The sequence below is a fragment of the Pseudochaenichthys georgianus genome, chromosome 12 (genome assembly GCF_902827115.2).
Source record: "Pseudochaenichthys georgianus chromosome 12, fPseGeo1.2, whole genome shotgun sequence".
NCBI classification, from domain to species: domain Eukaryota; kingdom Metazoa; phylum Chordata; class Actinopteri; order Perciformes; family Channichthyidae; genus Pseudochaenichthys; species Pseudochaenichthys georgianus.
The window spans coordinates 18,845,631-18,859,504 of NC_047514.1; the positions used below are offsets into that span (position 1 = coordinate 18,845,631).

The 13,874-nt window shown below is 42.3% G+C and overlaps 1 protein-coding gene across 1 annotated transcript; it reads left to right on the forward strand.

The window, feature by feature from the left end:
• Positions 1-494: 494 nt before the first annotated feature.
• mpx (myeloid-specific peroxidase) lies at positions 495-7,408 on the forward strand. The gene is made up of 16 exons (XM_034095257.2): positions 495-576; positions 690-755; positions 854-941; positions 1,133-1,308; positions 1,947-2,079; positions 2,402-2,531; positions 2,618-2,824; positions 2,915-3,278; positions 3,809-3,969; positions 4,058-4,316; positions 4,518-4,688; positions 4,785-5,022; positions 5,325-5,530; positions 5,684-5,721; positions 5,964-6,512; positions 7,315-7,408. Exons 2-16 carry the CDS (start codon positions 692-694, stop codon positions 7,321-7,323), a joined length of 2,793 nt encoding a protein of 930 aa, XP_033951148.1. The 5' UTR covers positions 495-576; positions 690-691; the 3' UTR covers positions 7,324-7,408.
• The last annotated feature ends 6,466 nt before the right edge of the window (positions 7,409-13,874 follow it).

The following is a 13,874-nucleotide window of genomic DNA, read 5'->3' on the forward strand; positions in this document are numbered from 1 at the left end:
GGACCTCTTTCAGGAGTACGAACCCCTCAGGTCTTCAGGCGCAGGCCGGCTCACTGTTCCGTTTGTGAGATCAAAGCGTGGGAAAGAAGCCTTCTGCATCTATGCTCCTAATGCATGGAACAAACTCCCAGAACATCTGAGAATGGCTAGCACTTTAGAATAATTGAAATCAGGTCTAAAAACATTTCTTCTTAACATGGCTTTTTAATTTTCTATTTTTTGAACTGTTAAACATGGTTTTCTTTCTTTTAATTGTGTGTTTATGTGTTTCTTCTCACTTTGACCATATTCAAATATATTATGTTTTTATCTGTTTGATCCTGTAAAGCACTTTTAATTGGTTTATACAAATATATTGCCTTGCGTTGACCAGAAACAATAACTGATAAGGGTAAAGGGTTTGCTGCAACACGAAGAGAAGGAAGAAGGAAGTGCATTTTACGGGCATTATCTTCACTTAATCAGCTCGGGGGCGAGGCATGGAGGCCCCACGATGAGTATAAGAAGGAGACAGCATCACACACTCCACATTTTCAAGAGCAACTCAAATCTTCACAGGAGTCTTCACAGACACAGGCAAGAACATTTGTGTTTTATTGGGATGTTTTGATATTTTGGTGTAACATTATGCTGAAACATAGCAACTTTAGATTTAGTTTTTGTATTGACTTTTTCTTATTTATTATTAGAGATGCTTCTCTCTGCCCTTCTTGTGCTGGGCGTCTGCCTGATTCCTGCTCACTCCAAACCAGCAGGTAAGCTACATCGTAATCACTGTTTAATTTCTCCATTTGCGTAACATTACTGGTTAATTCCAAATTATTGCGATATTTGACAAATGTGTTCTTCGCAGGGGAACAACTCGGCAGTCCTCTTCTTCAAACCTGTTTTGAGGAGGCAAAGAAAATTGTTGATGATGCTTACAAGTACTCAAGAGAAGAGTGAGTTCATTTTAAAATAGTAATTTATATTTTAATATAATTCTGCGATCATGTACACTAAAGAGTTTTTAATTTACATGCAAGCCATTTATTGCATTATTTCAGAAAAATGTATGGAAAAAGTTACGATTCTCCCAAAAAATAACACAATTTAAATTCATTGTTTGATTTTGTGACTTTTTCTCCTCCAGGAGTCTGAGACGGGTCCGTAAAGAGGTGGTGCGTCCTCACGATGCTCTCCGCCTGCTGAAGCAGCCTCGCGGTGGAACGCGCTCAGCTGTGAGATCTGCAGACTACATGGCACAAACCCTCCGCCTGCTACAGGAGAGGGTGCATCATGTGCACAAACGCTCACTCAACGTGACAGGTCAGACATGTGGCATGAAACAAAAAGAACTCCTGTGTCAGGGAATAATTTGCTTAGGTATTCAACCTTCGACCCAGTTCATCGATTTCTCTCTTTACTGTCTCCTTTCCATGGCATAGTTCTACGGCCTTGGGTTTTGCTGCTATCTCTAGGAGGGGCAGCTTAGGCGCATTGTTGTTGCCAGTCTATGCAGAGCACAAGCCGCCAAGAGGTAGATTACTGTTCAGGGACGTAGGTTGCCTGGCGCACATTCTTTTCTATGGACGGGAGCTTAGATTCAGGGTGCATAATTGTTTTGTCTCACTGATAAAGAATGTTGATTTTTACACTCCGAACGAGTTAAAACCTTGTGCTACAGAAAGAGTTCTTCAGAATTGGTTTGGCAACACACCACCTGTCTTGTAAATTCTCCGGCCGTAACTCCAAATAAACCATCAGTGTTTGCCATCAAAGCTCCAGCTCTCCTCGTGTCTCTGAGTCCTGTTTCCAATTGCTTCAGAAGATACAGAGTTCACATTGTTTTCTCACAACTTTTCCTGGTTTCTGAGGTTTACCATTTTGTAATATAGGCACGGAGCATTTCAAGGCTGCAATTATGAACCAGACATGTGACTCTATTAAATATATATTTTGTACAGATTTGCTCTCTGAAGAGGACCTGAATAAGCTGTCAAAAATAACTGGATGTGCAAGTCAAGTCACTTTTCCTTCATGCCGCACAACACCAAACCTCAACACGTATCGCACAGCCAACAGCGTCTGCAACAACATGTAAGAGAAACATAAATGTTTTTGGAAAAAATTCACTTTTTAATCTAAGAAGCATTTTCATTTATTTTGACACCATATTGGACAAAAATACATTGTCAATGTTTGTAAAAATAAATTGTATTTTTCATTCCAAAAAGCAATCTGTGTTGATTTAGTGCATTTACAAGGTCTATGAGAGCAATTGTGGCTTACATTTTAAGAGGAAATTCTTTTGAAATACACCTAAACAATACACCTAAACATCTTGAGCCACAGGAGATGTGTAAACCTAGGATTTCTCAAGCAGCGTTTCCAAACATGACCATTTTCTATTTGCTTTTAGAAAAAACCCGCGCCTCGGATCCTCCAACACCCCTTTCGCCCGTTTGCTTCCTGCTGAGTATGACGACGCCATCTCCCAACCGAAGGGCTCAGACAGAACTCGAAGATTCAACAACTTCTTGCTCCCACTGGTATGACCTCAAATCGCAAACACTCATCTTGATTAATATACGTAAATGCAGATTTAAATTAAAACCAAGTTGTCCTCCACCTTCAGGTGCGACAGGTGTCCAACAACATCCTGAGCACAACAGACGCGGGCGTGGTCAACGACCGAGAATACACTCACATGGTGACCATGTTTGGTCAATGGAACGACCACGATCTCACCTTCACGCCATTTTCCCCCAGCATCCGCTCCTTCAGCAATGGCATCAACTGTGACGAGAGCTGTGAGAAAATCGAGCCATGCATACCCATCCCGGTTGGTGTGAATGCTCAAAAATAAATATATACATGTTGTTTTCACTTAAAATCTTCCCACCATAACTCTTGGACTCTTTCCTACAATCAGATTCCTCCCGGCGACCCCCGCTTGCCCACCGGCCGAAACAGCTGCATCCCTGCATTCAGATCGGCCCCTGTTTGCGGTTCAGGATACTCCGCCTACAATTTTGGCGGGGAACCTAAAAAGAGAGAGCAGATCAACGGGGTGACGGCCTTCCTGGATCTGGGCCAGGTATACGGCTCTGAGGAGCTGCTCGCCAAGTATCTCCGAGATCCCGACAGTGACGGTGGTTTGCTGCGCGTTAACACCGAGTTCAGAGACATCAGACGTGAGCTGCTGCCCTTCCACCCTATGCAGGCGAATATGTGCGCCACTCGCAGGAGGGTCACCAACGACACCAACGCCAGAGAGGTGCCCTGTTTCCTCGCAGGTAAGTGTCTTCCTGTCACTAATGGCTCTAAAGGCGACATTTTAATGGCTTAATAGCTACACTATAATAGCTTAGTTGACACTTTTCCATATACAACCACATTAAGGTGATATAAATGTCTTATAAATAATTTTTTCAATACTTATAATGTAATGCAGAGGTGTGTCTTATCTTGTAATTATATATGTGTCCATATAAGTATAAATATACTGTATAACTTATAAGTATCTTGAAGACTTAATAAAATTAAATATTCACGACAACAATGCATCATGTGTGCATTTAAATAATTTCTAGTTTCAAAGAAAAATAACATAGATTGTTTTCACTACATTAAAGATATAATAACTGAGCTAAGAAAAATAGAAAGTAATTTATAGTAGAGGTAAATAAGCAAATGTTCATTTTTTGTACCTCTTCATGCCCATGTGAAACTATTAGGACATGATGAATCATTTATAAAGCCAATATTTTCAAAGGACATACACTCCTCTGATCAACTATCTAATGGGTACATTTCTGTCTGTAAGGTGACGTCCGCGTTGACGAGAACATCGCTCTCACATCTATTCACACTCTGTTCATGCGTGAGCACAACCGCCTGGCCCGGCAGCTGAAGAGAATAAACCCGCAGTGGGACAGCGAGACGCTCTACCAGGAGGCCCGCAAAATCATGGGGGCTTACACACAGGTAGCAAAACCTGAGGGTCACTCATGATTATATATTCCTATCCTTACAACAACATGTTTTACTCAGGATCGACCTCTGTCTCTCCCAGTTGTTTGTGTTCAGGGACTATCTGCCTCACATTGTGGGTCCTGATGCAATGCGTAGACAGCTTGGCCGTTACCCCGGCTACAATGCTAACGTGGACCCCAGCATTGCCAACGTCTTCGCTACAGCAGCTTACCGCTTCGCCCACTTGGCCATCCAGCCAGTCGTATTCCGTCTGGATGACAACTACAGGGAGAACTCCCGCTTACCCAGCGTGCCTTTGTTCGAGGCCTTCTTCACCCCCTGGAGGATCGTCTTTGAGGGTGAGTTTTACAGAGAGCAGTGGAGTAACTTATCAAATAGAAATGCAACTATAAGTCAACCAAAGAAAGTGTCTAAGAACAGAAAAATAACATTCAATTTACTGCTAAAGTACTTTTTCATGCAATAATGGCAGAGAATTTTGTTTTCAGCTTCTCAAACCTATCAATCTGTCACCCTAACTTCTATTTAAATATCTCCAGGGGGCATTGACCCCGTGTTCCGTGGCCTGGTTGGACGTCCTGCTAAGCTGAACACTCAGGATCACATGATGGTGGACGCTCTGAGGGAGCGCTTGTTCCAGTTTGTGATGCATCTGGCTTTGGATCTCGGTTCTCTCAACATGCAGAGGGGGCGTGACCACGGCTTGCCTGGTACATCCCTCACTTTGAATATCATCCTTCTCTGATGTTTCTTTCTTTCTTATTATCCTCATCCACTATTTGCTTACCCGATGTTTTCTCCTCTAGGCTACAACGCCTGGCGCAAGCTCTGTGGCCTGTCTCAGCCAGGGAACCAGGCAGAGCTCGCTCAGGTTTTGAACAACAGCGACCTGGCCCGTAAGCTGCTGCAGCTATACGGGACCCCCGCCAACATCGACGTCTGGATGGGAGGCGTGGCGGAGCCGTTTGTCCGTGGCGGCCGCGTGGGGCCTCTGTTCGCCTGCCTCATCGCATCACAGTTCCAGAGGATCCGCCAGGGGGACAGGTCAGTGTCCATGTAGATAATAACATGTGAATCACATTTAGTTCTGATTTCTAACAATCTACATGTATAGTGTCACAGGTTACAGTATTTTTGTTTGTTGATGAACTGTTAAATTGTACATTTTACATTCATGGCTATGTTGAGCATTAGATTGTTTCGAAATGTATACATATAAAAAAAATGTGTCTGACATAATAAATTGTATTATATATTTATGTTAAATGTCAGATGCACAATCATGAAAATAAATGCTTTACAAACACATGATCTGCTGACCGTAGTCTGTTGTTTGATATCATCAGGCTGTGGTACGAGAACCAGGGCGTGTTCTCCCCGGCTCAGAGAGCGGCTCTGTCCACGTCCACCATATCCAGGATCATCTGCGACAACACCGGCATCTCGTTTATCCCTACCGACGCCTTCAGCGTCATCTCAAATCGCAACAGATTTGTCCGCTGCTCCAGAATCGGACGCCTGAACCTGTCCGCCTGGAGGGACAGGGGCAAAGGTGAAACAAGTTACCACGGGGTCCAAATTACTAATCTGAATTAAGACATTTCTCCTAACTGTATTTTTTCATTCCGCTTTTAACCAGGTGTTTTTATTTATTCTTCTTGACTCTGTCTTAACCCTTCTTCATATGTGGTGTTTGGTCCTGCAGGTTCGGGTGATAACTGTATAGGTGTCGGGGAAGAAGAGGTTGGTTTTAAGCACTAACATGTTGCAGTCATATTTTAAGAGCAGAATGAAGTCAAATGAAAGTTCACATTCAGATCAAGCAACACCTGTAGTTCTTAACTTTTTGACATCTTGGTGAAGGTGTTACTCCAAAAACAAAAAACATTCAGGGTTTACTGACATTTGCAAATAAATAAAAATGTTAATCCTTAAATGTTAATACTGTTATATTTGTTTAACTTCTAAATTGTCTTGATGTTCAGGCTGTAAACGACCTAGAGGAAACCCAGGAACCCCAGGAACCTCAAGTACCCCAGTCTCCCCAGACACATCAGGAACCTCAAGAGTCCCAGGTTTCCCAGGAACCTCAAGTACCCCAGTATCCCCAGACACATCAGGAACCTCAAGAGTCCCAGGTTTCCCAGGAACTTCAAGTACCCCAGTATCCCCAGACACATCAGGAACCTCAAGAGTCCCAGGTTTCCCAGGAACTTCAAGTACCCCAGTATCCCCAGACACATCAGGAACCTCAAGAGTCCCAGGTTTCCCAGGAACTTCAAGTACCCCAGTATCCCCAGACACATCAGGAACCTCAAGAGTCCCAGGTTTCCCAGGAACTTCAAGTACCCCAGTATCCCCAGACACATCAGGAACCTCAAGAGTCCCAGGTTTCCCAGGAACTTCAAGTACCCCAGTATCCCCAGACACATCAGGAACCTCAAGAGTCCCAGGTTTCCCAGGAACCTCAAGTACCCCAGTCTGCCCAGGTACATCAGGAACCTCAGGATGTGAGGGGTCTCCAGGACAACGAGGTAGTCTATTTTGTTTATTTTTACTTTGTAATACTCATCAAGTCAAAATAAATGAAAATAACACATATTTACCCAACACATTTAGAAAAAAAAAAAATACTTAACCTCAGTATCTTCATTGAAATTTCATCAATTCAATCCGTGACTGATCAATTTAAAACCATTTCCCTGGCAGTGGTCGAGTTAAACATTCTTGTGCACAGACAAATCCTCAGCCGTTTTCAATTTAGTTCTGACGGCGGAACTGAATTATCAGCCCCAGATCAGCCAATGTTTGGAAGTCGGAACATTTTTATTTACTGATAAAAGACGGCTTGAAAGGAAGGAAATCCCGCAGCATGTGCTACCTGTGAAACAACAGTGCCACAGCAAAGAAACGACTCACTGTGAATTACCTATTTTTTTGTCCTTTTTATTTAAAAAAGACGGCCAATTACAGGACATGCTTGTTTAATACATCATCTGGTACCAGGTGTAATTGTTTTTTAGCTATTCTAAAAGACAACGAAGAAACAGAGAGATTTCTTTAATCGAACTTTGTGTCATGTTTTGTAAGATGATCTTCAAAAAAACTACTAATTACTACAACAAATTATAAACAGGTAATTTATTCAAACATTTTAAAAAGTATTAAGTAGTAGACAAATGCAATACTCAAGTATCTCGAAAGGGTAATTAAGTACAGATTTTGAATGCATGGGCTATGTTTCAATTCACCTCTGGATAGTTCATAACATAGCAGCAGGTCATACATGTATTTCACCAAGTAAGCAGAGTAATCTATACTTTTGTTCCTCTGCAGATCCATTAGCATCAAACATCAAAAAAGACCAACTACCAGCTCTTCCCAGCAATGCTTCACTGTCAAACTCTGCCTTCTCCGTCCGCCTGGGCGAGTACAGCCCCTCCTCAGAGAGAACCATCCGTTTCCAAGAGGTCATCTACAACAAACAGGGCCAATACAGCACAGAGACGGGCCAGTTCACCTGCGTCATCCCGGGTGTTTATCAATTCAGCTTTCTCTGCAAATCCTTCCTCAGTTCAGGAAATGTAGACCTGATTCGTAACAACAAGGTGGCGCTGCGCAGCTTCAAGGTTTTTCTGGGAGGTCTGCACATGTCAGCAGGGGACATGCTGCTCTGGCTCGGGGCGGGGGACAAAGTGTGGCTGGAGGCGAGTGGCGGGACGGTCGGCCTGAGCACAGAGAGCTACTTCTCCGGTCACTGGCTTTACGCTGCGTGACTCAAACGCTTCTCATTACCGCCGCCTTATTAAACCCATGGTCTGTCTGTCAAGATCTGCATTCCTCTCTGCACTGAGCTTCACTTTCCATTAATCACATCTTAAAACATATCTATGATTTATTATTTACTTTTTTTTAATATGAACAAATATTAGATAGTTTCAAATCTCAATCTGTTCAGATCTGTTACAGCATGCAGTCTATTGGACCAAAAATAAATCAGTAGCCAACTTTTATGATGTGATTTAAATGTGTTTTTATTAATATTTATGACATTTATGATAAAATGTAAGACAGTGTTGTGCTTAGTCTTTGAGGCTTACATGTACTTACTGTAAATGTTCCTGTTTCGTTTCATTTTCTATAAATAAACTAAAGAGACTAGCCGAAATCGTTGTGTCCATGTGGTCTTATTTGTCTTATTTCTGAGACATCAGTAATTATTTAATAGACGTTATGTAAATTGCAAAAAAAGATAATACTACCTGTGTTGATGACTGCTAATTAACGTCACAGAGGGATTGTTAAACTGGGTAAAACTAGCTAAAGCTGAAGCTAGGACACTTTGCACCAATAACATTTTATTTATAGCAGTAAGATTAAACTTAACAAAACAGCTCAGGCTAGCTTTAATATTCAATTTAATAAATCTAGACTTACTGTAAGAACAAAGGCCAGAGTGCAGTGATTATTTGTAATGTTCTGTGTGCGTCCTCCAGAGGGAGCCATCGCAAAATAAATGTCTGATTCATGTGGTGACATAACCACTTCATTCTGACAGCCAGGATTTAAGAGCAGTGCATCTGAACAATAGTATAGGCGATCCATCAAAGTCACAGTTGTTTCTATTTCTGTCTCATAGTTCATTCTCAAGCACAGTCACAAAGTTGTAAGTCAAGAGACAATTTGGCACAAAGAAATATAGTTTTCGCTCAGTCTCTTTTGTATTGTGAAACCCTAATGTCACATTCTTTCCCCTTTGTTACCTCACTTTACTCGCTAATTATTGTTTTCACTTTTATACCCGTGTTAAAGTAATTAAAGGTCACTTGTGGCCGGACCTCACCCATTTTGAACTGCATATGGAGGAAGAAGGACAAACTAACATTTAAAGCTGAGGTTAGTTTACTCCAGCCCGCCTGAGCGGCACTGGAGCATGGTGAGGAAACTGGAGGTGAACTTGCACAATTACAATACAGCTCTTACTGAGAGGTGACCGTTTTAGGCTGCGGCCCCACGAGGACGAAAACGGCTAAACGCATAGGATTAACGCAAACGCAATCGCAAACGGCTTCTGTCCACATGCAATAATTATCCGGATAGTGTCTGCCCACACGAGACCGCTCCGTTTAGCTCCAACCGCTGGAGAAGCTGCAGTACATATGCAGGAGCCTCTACGTGGCGCTGTAACTTCCTCCACAAAAGCAGCGAAGAAGCATGGTTGTCATGGTTGCCCTTCTGTTTATTCTCCGCGGTGGGGGCCGAGGGAACCGGGCAGAGTTTTTCCGCCAGTCAGCGTGTATTAAAGTTTAAATCTTCCGGACAAAATGATAAAAGTGCCGGTCAAAGGTCTTCTTTGTTATTTATTGAGCTTTAAAACAAATGAATAACGACTCTATATAATATAATAATAAAATACACAGAGCCTCTCTTTTTCCTCCTTCTCTTCAGACAGCGTCAGTGTCTGTCTCATGCAGCAGCTCATCCAGTAATCAGTGACCCGGCCGACTGTAAAAATAAACATATTTATAACTAGTTTAGGGAGTTTGAGAGGTAATTAAAATAGCTAAGGGTGATGATCTGACTTGAAGTGTGAGTTTTGCTGCAGAGGGAGGAGCTGCAGGTGAGCAGAGCTGCGTGTCTCCGTCCTGTCAGATTAGACTTCACTCACGAGAGAAAGATAAATAATCTGAATTCAGGGTGCAGTTTACTTTGACGCGGGGGTGAGCAGCAGAGGTGGGGAGAGGCGGGGCTATTGCCTCATCATTATTGCTGTAGATGTTGCACAAACAACTGTAGCATGGTCAATAGCGTCCGGAGCATGATAGCAACTCTGCGATCCGCCATTGTTGTTGTTGTTGGTGGCGAAACACTTCAGCACTGGCGCGGGTAAACGGAGGTGAGCAGAAGAGGTGGGGAGAGGCGGGGCTATTGCGCAATCACTATCAGTGATCTGAAAATGTCCGTATAGGGCGCACACACGGAGCCGTTTGACCCCCCAGAGAGTGGCGTATGCATTTCTATCCACCTTGGGACCCGTTGTCGTTTCCTCAGTCGTTTAGTGCTGTATTCGGTCGTCCTCGTGTGGCCGAACGGTCTATATGACACTAAACAGTAACGCAAACGACCAAATTCGTCCTCGTGGGGCCGCAGCCTTAACCAGTGAGCTTCTGTATTTGAAGCAAATGTAGTACAATGTGGGGAAGTAGTATGATTTGCTTTCTGCCAAACAGTTAGATAAGATGATTGATGCTGCTCTATTGTCGTTCTTTTAAATATGATGCTACAGCTAGCAGCCAATTAGCTTAGCAAAAAACCTGCTACAGCTAGCCAGGGTCTCTCCAAGAGTGCAATAATGACGTGCAGAAGCAACGCTATTGCACGACGATACGTGGAATGTGTACTCTAGATTCATGTCAAATAAGCATTACTTATTGTCAGAGTAAAACATTACAGACATTCTTGTAATGGTGTTGCCTTTTTTGCTTTGTAGAGCAGGGAAAAACTAGTTGATTCAGTTGTCTTTCCTTTCACCAACACTGTGGATTTACAGACTCCCTGTTTTTTGCAATAATGTGCTTGGAAGCAACTCTATTGCTCACTACTGAACAGACCACAAGTAAGCCTTTTTATAGGGATGTCTCTATTTCTAAGTTACAATTAAGAAATAGAAATGCTCAATCTTTCTTAACTGTTGAAGCTTCTGATGGAGCTAGCTCTTTCCGCTGCTTTCAATCTTGTGCTAAGCTAAGCTATGCTTTCAGTGTGTTCACAGCCTGCCACCAAGTGTCCAATATTTTTACATTACATTGCATTTAGCTGACGCTTTTATCCAAAGCGACTTACAATAAGTGCGTTCGACCAACAAAATACAAACTTGAAGAAAACAGAATCATATAAGTACATCAGGTTTCATAGAGCAAAAACATTTCAAGTGCTACTCAACTGGCTTTAGATAAGCCAGTCCTTTATTAGTATATAAGTGCTTTGTTAATAGTTCTATCGCTCGAAGTGGAGTCGAAAGAGATGAGTTTTCAGTCTGCGCCGGAAGGTGTGTAAGCTTTCTGCTGTCCTGATGTCAATGGGAGCTCATTCCACCATTTTGGAGCCAGGATAGCAAACCCACGTGTTTTTGCTGATGGGAACTTGGGTCCTGTTTGGTTGATGCAGAGCGGAGTGCACGTGCTGGGGTGTACAGTTTAACCATGTCCTGGATGTAGGAAGGGCCAGATCCATTCGCAGCATCGTACGCAAGTACCATTGTCTTGAATTGGATTCTAGCAGTTACCGGAAGCCAGTGAAGGGAGCGGAGCATTTCAGTTTAAAGGTTTAAATCTCATTGTTTCACATTGTACCGCTGACATTTTAACCACTACCAAAGACATCAACATCCTATTCATTGAAAAGTGGAGTTTTAAGGCTTCCACAAAAACAACAATGACTTCTAGTGTGAATAATGTCTTAAGCCCTTCACTGTTTAGTCTGGTATTATCTTTCCAAATAGAAAGACACAGAACAATTTCTTTTTATCACTGGTTTAACAGCAAGTTTTCCCTTCAGCTCTGTGGTTTTGGGATCGGCAGACATATTGGGGCAAAAACAAGTTGAAAAAAATAGTATATGCATGAATTATTGCACAATGTAAAGTTTTCTGGGCTGTGACCTGACAAAGCGCTCCTCCTCCTGCTTTTAGAGTGTAGTGTATGTGCAGAATGCCACGTAGTCCACCAGACTCTGTGTGTGTGTGTGTGTGTGCGTGTGTGTGTGTGTGTGTGTGTGTGTGTGTGTGTGTGTGTGTGTGTGTGTGTGTGTGTGTGTGTGTTTGTGGTGCGCTAACAGTAATGGAAACCTAGTATTTATGAAAGAGGAGAACATATTTGAATTGTCTGTTTCTGTCATAGAGTTTTGAGCTGAGATGAACCTGAGGTTGTTGCTGAGTTTTGCAAATGGATGGAAGAGTGGAAAAAGCTGTAAGGAGATCAGCAGAGGATGTAGGTCTTGCTCTGGATGTTTTCTGAGATGTGTTTGGTCCTGTTTCACTGTGATGAGATCATAATGATGGCATGAAAATGAATAATTAAATGCAAATAGAGAGAAAAACAAATCAGAACTGGAGAAGAAAATAATACTTAGTGATACTCTTGCAGCTGAATTGTAGGCAACCCTCATTTGACATTTAAGCACTGAAGTTGCAAATATATTTTATATCATATGATAACTATATCTGTGTTAAATCTAAGCGTTGGCTGCATGCTTAACAGCTCAAACGTCACATCTCAAGCAACGAGACAAATGTCTGCCAGATGTTGAGTCAGTGATGGCAGGGAATAGTTGGTGTTTGTTTTATGGTAAGTTTAGCATCCTCTCTCCCTCTGTACCCGACGTGTCTCATGCAGGAGGCCTTGTCACTATTTTCCCTCCTAGTTTGCAACCCAGACGTTCAATTCTTATAGCCTGCTCAGAAGTATCAGAAATGGAGGGTGAATTCCAGCAACGTGGACAAAAGAACTTGGCTAATGTGTTGCAGATGTGTCTCTTGAGCTTTAAAGGGGAACACTATGCTGCCCTCGCTGGAGAGAATAAGGGCTCTGCACATAGAAAAAAAGTCCAATGACTTACGAGCAAAAAAATATCATCAACCAGCTGGTTCTGTCTGAGGAGGAAACACGGCACCACATGCACATAGTTTTCACTTTGTGTGGGCAGAATTAAACCAGCGTAAATTAGTCATCCTCAAAGGAAAACACAATTGCAATAGAAAACAAACTTAATCTGTAGGTGATTTATAGGCAAACCAATCTTAATTAGTAGAATGAAAATAAAATGACCGGAGGGCCAAAAAGTAACCATTTATAAAAGAACAGCCCCAATTTTATTCTCAATATAGCTGTGACTTTTTTTGGAAAGATTTTCGTATGGCCATTTTTTAGTCCTCGGGAACTGACAATTGTGAATAAGTGAGCTTCTGGAGTCTTGTTACAGTATCACACATTTCCCTCTTATCTTAAACTCTTTAACAACTCATACACATCTGCAGGGAGGATTCTTTTTCAGGGGTACAGATAACTCAGCTTGGCTCTGATAGGCTCTGATTGGACCTTAGAGCTTACACAACCTGAAATGTAAAACTGATGTGCACCCTCCGTGATCCAAGAACAATACACATGCTTAAACTGTCATTTACAGCCTGGCCGTTTCTCAATCTCGAGGATGCTGGCTTGGTAGTCGCGTACTTCCAAGTCACTTCCATCAGAAACGAAGCAAGTATGCTTCCAAGCCACGGCTTCGGAAAACGAAGAACAATGGAACAGGCTAACAAGTGTGCCACTCTCTCTAACGATTTCAACATAAACTGTACCGAAAATAAATACCTCACGATGTCTATCTAATTATGAACTTGCTTTACTTTCACGGAACACATTTTTGGTGATATCAAATGTAACAAAGTAACATATTTACCCACACATGTTCTACGCCACTACATACTTACATTTCAATGTGTGCTGCGTCGGTTCAGCCATTCTCCGCAAGGGTTTTTGAAATTGGTCCGTGCGCAAAGCATTGTGGGGATTTTAAGGATGCGAAGTCTACCTATGTGCAGCCTCGAAATTTCCCCCAAACCAAGGACGCAGCCTCGGTGGAATTCCAAGTATGCTGGACATTGGAACAGTAGGCTTCGGCGGCACTCGATGACGTAGCATTTTTTAAGTATTGCCTTGGAAGCCAGTATCCTCGAGATTGAGAAACGGCCCCTGATTTAATTTGTGTACCCTGCCATTAAAGCCATTCTCAGACTGTAAAGTATTTTTAGTCCAACTTTGGATCTTAATCTCTTTCACAGCTACTGTTTGGGCAGAATAGAGAATCATAAAAGTTCATGTATAAATCACATTGTGCTT

Excerpts from the sequence above, each read along its gene's own strand:
- mpx (XM_034095257.2), top strand. The coding sequence starts at position 692 with ATGCTTCTCTCTGCCCTTCTTGTGCTGGGCGTCTGCCTGATTCCTGCT. Across the intron at positions 2,825-2,914 it reads AGCCATGCATACCCATCCCG|ATTCCTCCCGGCGACCCCCG; the intron begins GTTGGTGTGAAT and ends TCCTACAATCAG. Across the intron at positions 4,689-4,784 it reads GCGTGACCACGGCTTGCCTG|GCTACAACGCCTGGCGCAAG; the intron begins GTACATCCCTCA and ends TTTCTCCTCTAG.